General features: G+C 42.4%; 1 protein-coding gene across 1 annotated transcript in view; it reads left to right on the forward strand.

Annotated features, from left to right (window-relative positions):
- The window catches only part of LOC128885612 (tubulin glycylase 3A-like), a 43992-nt gene extending 34247 nt beyond the window's left edge, over positions 1–9745 (forward strand). The window contains exons 4-14 of the mRNA XM_054139712.1: positions 2746–3089; positions 3627–3721; positions 3838–4276; positions 4402–4513; positions 4809–5020; positions 5356–5763; positions 5922–6129; positions 6213–6303; positions 6545–6742; positions 7193–7452; positions 8305–9745. Of these exons, the coding sequence (XP_053995687.1) occupies positions 3699–3721; positions 3838–4276; positions 4402–4513; positions 4809–5020; positions 5356–5763; positions 5922–6129; positions 6213–6303; positions 6545–6742; positions 7193–7452; positions 8305–8615 (2262 nt within the window). The 5' untranslated portion in view covers positions 2746–3089; positions 3627–3698 and the 3' untranslated portion in view covers positions 8616–9745. The remainder of the gene's footprint in view (positions 1–2745; positions 3090–3626; positions 3722–3837; positions 4277–4401; positions 4514–4808; positions 5021–5355; positions 5764–5921; positions 6130–6212; positions 6304–6544; positions 6743–7192; positions 7453–8304) is intronic.
- Positions 9746–9777: the final 32 nt, after the last annotated feature.

The following is a 9777-nucleotide window of genomic DNA, read 5'->3' on the forward strand; positions in this document are numbered from 1 at the left end:
TCCATTATACGGGATAGTAACGCTATAAAGTTTCACCTTAAACCGCCATCGTTCGAGAACACTAAGTCGAATATCGTGTTCCAGTGAAAACTGTATCTCGATGTAAACGGAGCCGCGCACGTCGCCGATATTAAGGTTCCGGTCTTACAATTCACTCACAATGCTCGGCTAATTGGTAATTCTTCGCTTAGGGTAGACGTCTTTTGAACCGTGAGCACGCTCGAGATAGAAATAAATATTTATCGATGGTATCGACGTTTAACGTCCAACGAGTAAAGTATACTCGTGTCCAAAGGAAATAAAAAGGTCTTCGTTCTCTTAATGCCGTGGCTTTTTCTAGAAAAAGTAAGAGGATTTTCTTCGAGATATTTTGTAGCCTTATACATATTGACAAGATAAGATACCCAAGTCTTGAAAAATACTCTTCAAAAGGAGAACGTTTACGATGGCCTTCTGCTATCGTCACTCGGAAGAAGATCTGAAATATCCTCTGCGCAAGTTTAAGCCAGAGGTTCTCAGGTATCGTCGACTCCTCGACTCGAGGAAACAATTAACTCGTATAAACATTTTCACTGATAATGATGCTTGTTACCCTAGAGCACGTGTCGTTAGCTGTATTCGCCTCGAGAAGAACAGGTGAACGAAAATCCTTCGATGCTCCCAACCTTCCTCGAAAGCTCCAGTTTGAGAATCTTTATCCGAAGGCATCGCGAACGAACCCTTTCGCCGTATGCGCAACGGGGTAGGAACAGGATATTTGCGTTTGGTAGAGAAGAGAGGAGAAGTTCTAGCCAAAGCGCGGAGAAACGAGGCCGTACCACCATTCGCAAGCACCATGAACTCAGCCGACAAACTTCGTAACTTGTTTCTTCCTCGAAAATGCTTCGTATAAGATCTGCAGAGCCCGCGATACAAGTGCGAAAGTACTCTAGCGTTTTCAAACAAGATTACCTTGTAATAAGATTTATACAACCGCGAGTTTATTTCTGTTACGGGCGCGATGCGTCGTAGATAACTCTTGTTTAGCAGTTGCGACGAGACGCGCAGGACACGCGTAACTTTCCACAATATTGAAGTGCGAATAGCTTTAGGTTCTAATTGGTTGGCCAACGAAACGTGTAACTTTTAGAAATCCGATGGTGTCGCACCAAAGCATCGAAATATTTGGAAGCCTTACATCGTCAAACTGATTGAAATTCTATTCGAAGGTTTTTGTGCGCGAAAAATTTGTCGAACAGAAAAAATTGGCAAGGTCGAAAAAGTTTGGCAGTCGCCGGCATTGTTCAGAAGCACGCGCATTCTTCGGAAGCATTTCCATCAGCCAGAGAGGAGATATTTTTCAAGTTTCCTGTCAACCACATTTATTTTCTGAATGTTCTCGTTCGCCTGCGCGGTGTCGCGTACGATATTGAAAGTGATTACCATGCGGTGAACATTCCCGGAAATTGACGTCCAGGAAACATTGGTTCCATAAATCGACGAGTCTGATTTCTGTGTATTCGAGAGAATTTTTCTTAACTTTAATCGAGACATACGTATATTGCAGACGGTTCTTCCATAATTAGAATAATGGAGAGTCTAATAGGCGCTTCCATGCGAATAACGATGTAATTGTGGATGGAAAGTTTAAAAGCATTCCTGGTGCCTTTGGTGATTAGAGAGTGCAGTGGGCGCGGTTACTTAGCTAGTTAACCCGTTCGTTCCTGCAGCAGGCTGGATCGAAAAGCATGTTTCGCTGACATGATTTTCACTCTCCGAGTCCTGCTCTTATAATGCTGAAATAGGCCAAATTTTAGTCGAATAATAGATGAATGTTTTAAAAAACCATTAATCGACTTACTTTCGTGTTCGTGGTAATATTGTTAACTTTTATAGTTCTATATCCGTATATTGTACTTTAGTTCATGGTAACATTTCCGACGAGTTTTATAAATACTATCATTTTATGTAACGTTTTATATCGAAGTCTGCCGAACAACGATTCGAAAGCTATTTGCCATGGCTTGGACGTTTTAACGACACAGATTTTCCAACACGAGTACATTTAATCGTATGAGATGAAACGCGACACGTGAAATTGTTCTACATAAAATTCTGCCGAACTATAACAGGATCGCGTGAAACGTGGAATAAACGCATAAAATTTATGAACGTTTAATTTTATTGAACCCGTCGATGCGCGTCCAATGTGTATACGTATGTACCATACAAAAGATTATTATGATTAAAAATTAATAATTTCATAAACCTTAATGTTATAATATTTGTATTGTTAATAAATAATAACTTGAAAGAAAAATAACACACTGATAGAATTGAACGACGTATCGAGGTGTTGAAAACAGGAGCGTACTGAATTTTGCTGCATCGACGATATCGATGCGCGAAATATTTCACTGTATCGAGAATCTCGGGATTTGTAGATTTCGTTTTCCGACACATATGTACACACATACATACGTTTCCCGAAAATAAACATACTTACTCACGCGCAGGAATGTATTACCTTTGGTGGAGAGGATTTATTTTTGTTACGTATCGACCAGATCCGTTGCTTTTCATTTTCGATTATTCTTTGCCGCAGTTCGTAAAATGCCTTCGAGGGACGAAAATTATAAACAAACAACGCAACGTTTTAGAAGAGTTTGCTGCGCGTAGTCGTTGAATTAAGGAATAAAAGTAGACGATCGAGTAAAAGCAACATGTCTGTCCGATGATGAATTAAGAAAAATCCGCAAATTGCAGAAATCGAAATCGTTTGGAGTAAAAGAACTATGAAATAAATTTTGGGGTTAAATCGTGTGTCTCGGGCTACCGTGGAAGGCTTTCACCGAACCGAAGAAATCACGACTGGTTCAGAGATATCGATGAGGAAGCCTTTAGTCAACCCTTGGAAACCGATGAAACTTTAGCAAGACATTCGCTGTAGAAACTTAAAAAGCGTACGTATGATCGCGCGATTTCTATAAAGTTTCATAAAGCATTTTCACGATAGGAAGAGGCTAGATGTCGCCATTTTTCAATCGGTGAAATGAAGTTCGTGTTCCCAAAATTGTTCGTTGCCATTCCGACAAAGGAGGATAAATATGGCAAGTATTCGAGAGAAAATTCCAAACGAATTAATTTTCCATAATTGTGTCGGCTTTCGATATTTTGGCTTGCGATTTGCTAAAATTTCAACTCGAACACCGTCTCTTTAGTTTAAATTAACTTGAAAAATGACGTTCAACCCGAACCTTTCTTTTAATTTAAATACGGACTTTGTTCGCGGAGGAGATGCTTCGCGTTGTCGGTGTCAAATTAGTATGGCCCTTTTTAATAACGGCAAGAACCGGTTTCCTCAAAGTTCGCGGCATAAAGGTTAATTACTTAGGCGATTAAGCTTGCCAGACAATAAGGCGGCCGGGTTAAACAGACGGGTTGATCGATTTAACCTTCCCCACTTCATCCATTAGGCGTTCAAAGTGTAAGGGCATCGACAAATATTTGCACCGTTTCGAGCGTCCCGTCTAATCCAAGTCTTCTCTGTGTACGCGTCGAGTCTTTTGAACCTAGTCGCATTGATGACCTTTTCTCAGTAGTTGCTATATTTAGAAAAGTTAATATCGACTTCGTGATTTGTGTAGGAATTGACGTGAAATAATTCGGCTCGGTCAAGAAACAGCTCAGTTATTCGTAAAAATCCGCTTGTAACAAAGATGGATTTGCCGCTCGATCTCAGGTGCGTGTACTGTTTTAAATAACTTTTAATTTTGGAGGAATCGAACCTTTTGAAATTAGAGTTGATAAGGATTAGAAACAAGGACGTATTTCAGTAGACATCGCGTAATAAATTAGAACGTTTCACCTTCATCGGTCAAGGAACATTAAGACCACGAAAGATCCAGCGACAACGGATTCCTCGAGCGAAGATAAAGCGGACCAATCCTGCAGCAAATTGGCTCCTTTGATCAGCCTGGAAAAGAAGGAGAGCCCTGTGAATCCGTACAATCGAGCAGACTGGACGAAAATGAACTCGAAATGGCCGCTTCCGGACACGGATGACAATGAGATCAGCGCTGTTAACAGTCTACCGCAACTCGACTGTGGTGCATTCCCGAAATCGCACATGGACACGTGTTCCTGCTGTCCTCGGGAGACCTTTGACAACTACGATACAGACGCTATCGCCAACTACAGGAGCATTGTTCTCAAAGACGACGGTTGTTGCAAAGCCCATTGGATGCGAAAAGAGTGTTATCAACGAATTAAGGCCAAAGTGAATAAGGCCGTCAAGGTAATTTCAAAACAAATCGAGATTGAGATTGAGAAAATTGTTCTTAAAACGATATTTCTCATACATTTCCATATAAATATTCAAGAGGTTTAATATACTTTAAAGAACGTATCACCGCTTTCCAGAGGCACAAAATATTTTTGATACGCGGCGAGTTGCCAAAATTGAAGGAAGCTCTAGAGAGAAGAGGCTGGGTGCAGAAATACGAAGCCACAAAAACAAGAACACTACCTTACGGTTAGTTTCCTTCCCTCCCTTAATTAAATTTTTTTCCTCTTCTTCGCATTTTACTCTCACTCCCCCCCTCTCTCTCTCTCTCTCTCTCTCTCTCCCCGCTTCTCTAATTAAAAATTAACCGCATAAACGACGGCAAAATGTCTAAATAAAAGAAAGTATTTTTATCCTTGGTGAACTTTTGACCAATATTCTTTACGGTTACTGTGTAAATAACGTAAAAAATCTTCCTCGAAGTTCAAATCGAGAGCACAGAAGGTGCTCCCAATCTTCTTTAGAATTCTTATTGAATTTCCAGGTAGCGTGGCCAGCTTAGAGGCAAGATCATTAGGCGATCTGACTCAACCGGACGGAACATTAAACGAGAGAGCGGTGGTTTTCGCTTTACTACGTCACAAATCGCCTGACTTTATATGGGACTCCCGAAACGACTTTGTCGACTGGCACCGTGGCCTAAGTAGCAATACCCTCCTCAACAGATATCAGAAACCCTCAGTTTACACCTCCAAGGTTAACACCACCATTCTATTTTATGGAATATCCCCGTCTCCAAACTCTATAAAGATAGAATAAGAACATGAAACGCGACTGTCGTAAAATTCGCTCGACCGTACGCAGTATACTGTAACTCGTGATACAGCCGAAAACGATTGATTCATCTCTAAAAAATAAATGGAAAACGTGGAACCAAGTTTGTCTGGTACTCTGATTTTTGAAAAGATCGATAGAAGCGCGTCGTTGGCTCTTTGGCAACGTTAATAATTTGACGCCCTGGATTTTCAATATAGCCGGTTAAATGTAACTCGATGTAGTTGGTAAAATGATTGCGTTTACGAATAATGTAGCTAGGAATGGCTCGTATACTGGAAGAAGCTCACTGGTTGTACGAGAAGGACGTGTCGAGCGTGTTATTCCCTCGAAGTTACAACCTCAGCAGAGAACCGAAAGCTTTCCTCGAGGATTTTCGACTGACCGCTGCTGCTGGCCTGTTGAAGTGGTTCGTAGAAAGAATGCAAGACAACCGGGACACGGTGGACCTGGGACAGCGTACGATTCCAATGAGTCGAGTGGAATTTGCCATAAAACGCTGCGAGGAATTTATTGCTTGCGCGAGCCATAAGAACATAGATGAAGACTTTGTCGCCGAGCTTTCGGAAGAGGAGTGGAATTCCTTTTTGGATGATTACGCCACAGCCGTCCACGATTACGGGAGAATCGAGAATATTTCAGAGAAAAGTCAAGAATATCTCCAAGTAGGCTACTGGAATTTGTTTATCTCCGATTTGTACGAAATTCAAAAGCAATTATTTTATATGCGAGGAAAACTAATTTAGGGCACGTACAGAGTAACTTGTTCGAGTTCCTTGCACATTTTTTGTCAATTTAATCAAATACGTCTGAATTTTGGTAGAAGTATATCGAAGCAGCAAAGTCGACTCTGTCGAAATTGAAAGAGGTCGATCCGCAGTACGAGCTGAATGGAATGCGGAACACGTGGATCCTGAAACCCAGTGAACTTTGTTGCGGTACCGGTATCAGTATATCTCACAACCTGAACGACATATTCCGAAAGGTAAAGAGTCGTCCAAAGGATTATTTCATCGTTCAAAAGTACATCGGTGGGTGTTTTGAAATTTTCATTCGTTTTTCTACGTATTCGGGTTCCGCCGTAATATTCAATTTCCGTTCGCCTTCCTTTCAGAGCGTCCTTTATTGATTCACGACACGAAGTTCGATATCAGGCAGTGGTATTTGGTCACCAATACGTTTCCTATGACAATATGGTTATTCAAGTAATTACTTATACCTTTGCATCTCATCGAACTAAAATTTCGCAAACACCCGAATCTACTAACGAGAAATAAATACGAAGGAAAAAATGCGTGACGATGAACGAGTTTGCGCAGCGTTTCTCGAAAGAAATATTCATCGGGAAAGCGCATTCGTATTTTTCTCGAAGACATTTCACTGGCAGAGATTCGACTAGATTTCATCACAGAATTTTCTCGATCCTTTCCTATCCTTTTCCATCAGGGAAGGACTGCTTCGGTTCAGCTCGAAGCCCTACACTTTCTCAACTTATCACGAAGCGATTCATATCTGCAATACCGCCATTCAGGAGAAGTACGACGAGGAAAGGAGGAGAAGGAGGAAGCGTGGAATTTCGGAGGAAGTCGTAAAATCGGTTCGCGATCAGGGATGGGACTGCGAGAAGCTGAACGAATATTTAAAGTAATCTCTCGAGCGGTCTTCTCGGCTCGTACGCCAAGTTTCGGTTATCCGTTCGTTACGGTCTATAGCCCATGGGGATCTCGAGATTGATAGGTCCGGTGTGCAAATATGCTCGGCGTAGCGCGTGCTTTCTTGCCGGATAATCGGCTGCCTCCTGCCGTTAGCTCGATCGTCGTTTCAATCACGATTACAGCTTTATAAAATATTTGTTTGCCCGTCGTTTAAATGCATCCACAAGTTGCAGCTGCTTATTAGAGGTTTACAATTTTACAAACGGCTTTAGATCGACGGAACTTTTAGTTTTGCGCGTTGAAATGTATTAGGACCGACTACTTACGTTATTTTCAATTTCACCGAGAGAATTATGGCGTGACTGTGTACACACGTCGTTCCCAGCGGATGGGTTGTAGAGGAACCTCGCGATCGACAATGTAACGTTGTGTTTGGCAGGCAAATGGGACTCGAGGGCGAACCGTATTACGACAAGATTTACCCGAAAATGTCGGAAGCTATAGTTCTGACGATGTTAGCCTCCCAAGAACACATGGACAGGCGACGGTGCAGTTTCGAGCTGTACGGAGCTGATTTCGTCGTGATGGAAGACCTCTCCGTCTGGTTGATCGAGATCAACACGAATCCTCGGATGCACCCGCCCAGCTCGAGAATTACCAAACGCCTCTATTCCGGTGTCCTCCAGAGCTTGGTTAAAGGTTAGCAAACTACGATCTATAGGGGATCGAAGGAAGTTGTCAGAAACCGAGAATGCGGGAGAAAGTTTTCGAGAGTGGAGAGGTCGGAACAAGACAACGGATAGCGTATCCTCCGATGCTTCCTTGCGAATACTCGAGCGAGCTTTTGAAATCGTCTAGTATCGACTGCTGGCTTTCCGGTCTCTGATTAAACAACTTTGCTGCTTCGGAATAGGAATCGAGCGGACAACCTTCGACTCTTTCGGTCGCGGGTCTTTCACAGAAATGACCTTCGTTCTCTCCGATCGAATCTAGGTCGATCGAGAATCCCTTCGAGAACAACCCCCTTTTCTTTTTCCTTCCGATAGTTAGACTGCACAAGTTTATATAACTGCGTATCTTTGGACGAAAGGACGAAACAAGAACGATAAAAAGTATTTCGTCATTAGGGGAATTAAAAGTGTTCTTTTAATTTCGTATAGCGTATAAAACCACGCTGCATAAAAGTTGGACGAAAACGTTGGAACGAAGTACATATTAATTTTATCTTTTACACGTGTTAGTTGCGGAGGCGTAGTACCCTTAAGAAATATTATTTCGACTACGGATTCAAGCAGAAAAATCATATCCGCCCGCTGCGGCAAAATTAATTTACCAGTCTGGCTTTTTTCGACCGCTTATTAATTTTGGACTCGTTCTCCATGACACTCCGTCCCGCAATTTACCCTGTTTCATTCGCGAACCTGCTTTCCACTATACAAAAAGTCTGTTTTGAAAAGAAATAAGTAATTGATTGACAGGGCGGATTTTGAACGTCGAAGTGTTGTGAATTCATTTTCGATATTATTTTTAAGCACTTGGAATTCGTTTCAGTGGTAATGGACGTGCCTATGAACGCAGCTGCAGACACTGGCGGGTTCAGCCTCGTCTACAAGCAACATATACCCGATTTCCGACCTTATCTCGGGCCTTGTCTCTTCGTGTTCGGCAAGTCGATAACGCTGCAGGAGCATCCGCGAAAACGCGACAAGAAGAAGGGAAAGGCGAACGGGTGGATCAAGCAGCAACAACACCAACAACAGCAACCCCGTGCATGGACCGCTCCACCAATGATTCCGCGCTCGAGGGATCCAAAAATAGTCGACTTCATCGACTATTTGAACACCGCTCGAGCTGTAACTTAGCTTTACAATCGCATTAGTATACGATAATTGTCTTCGTGGGCAGGCTTGTAAAATGTACGATACGTAATAATCGATGTAACAGCTCCGCGTCCGTTGCATCGCGATGCGCGCACGCTTCTTATCGCAGCCGCATCCATTCCAAGCAAATCGATAGTTGGTAAATCAAAATATACGAATTTGATAAAACGTAATTGGACGAGCGTTGCTTTGGGGTTATCGCGTGTTAGACTGGTTGCGAACGGGTAGAGGTAGCTCGACACGGAGAATTAGTCGAAAGGTTGTTAAAAGGTCGGAACGACCCAGTTTTCGCGTGGAGTTCAACGACGAAACGGTGAGCGCGCGTTCCGAGTTAAATCGCGAGCAATTAAAAAAAAGGAAAACAAAAAGAAACGGGCAATTCTTTTTTTGGTGTAGGAAGGACAATAAACGCAAGAAAAGAATGAACGTAGAACGTAGTCTAGCACCGAATCCAAATTTTCAACGAAACACATTTCCTGTTTCGACCGAAACTAAATCTGGATCGTTACTTTCACGTTGACATAATCGACGGATGAACAACTGCATTCTACTGTCGAGCAAGTTTATCGCAAGTCGAGAATATTCGGGTTTGGTCGTAATTTACCGGTTCCTCTGGCCAGCGCGGCGAGTAGGTAGCTTCCCGGGAAAAGTCAGTTGCACCGTAGTGTAATTAATGGGCTCAAGATAGACGAAGTAATTAACGCTGTCATTAGCCGGTGCCGTCGCTGCGTCGACGTTTCTTTCGGCAACTTCCTGCCAGAAATACTGGGCTGAATGTATTCGTGAGAGCTGAAGAGGAGACTCCACTCTTCGTACGAAGTCTTTTATACCGTTCGTGGCACTGTGAGAACAAATAGCGCATCGAGGTAACGCTTTATGTATACGAAATACGGTATATTTGGGGGTAAAAATACGGTAAACTTTTGTGCGGGCGAACGTTTTAGATCAAATATTTTATCGTTCGGAGTGTAACGAAAATCAATAGCCAAGCGTTTTTAGGCAATATTTTTATAAGGGAATATGGTAGAAAATTTCTGAATCGCAAAAACTATTCTATTTCGTGTAAGTCCGAGCACATTTATTAACATCGAATCGATGAACTGGGCTAAAATGAAACTAGGTACATGATATTTACCGATTACGA

This window comes from Hylaeus anthracinus, unplaced genomic scaffold (genome assembly GCF_026225885.1).
Source record: "Hylaeus anthracinus isolate JK02 unplaced genomic scaffold, UHH_iyHylAnth1.0_haploid 11981, whole genome shotgun sequence".
NCBI lineage: Eukaryota > Metazoa > Arthropoda > Insecta > Hymenoptera > Colletidae > Hylaeus > Hylaeus anthracinus.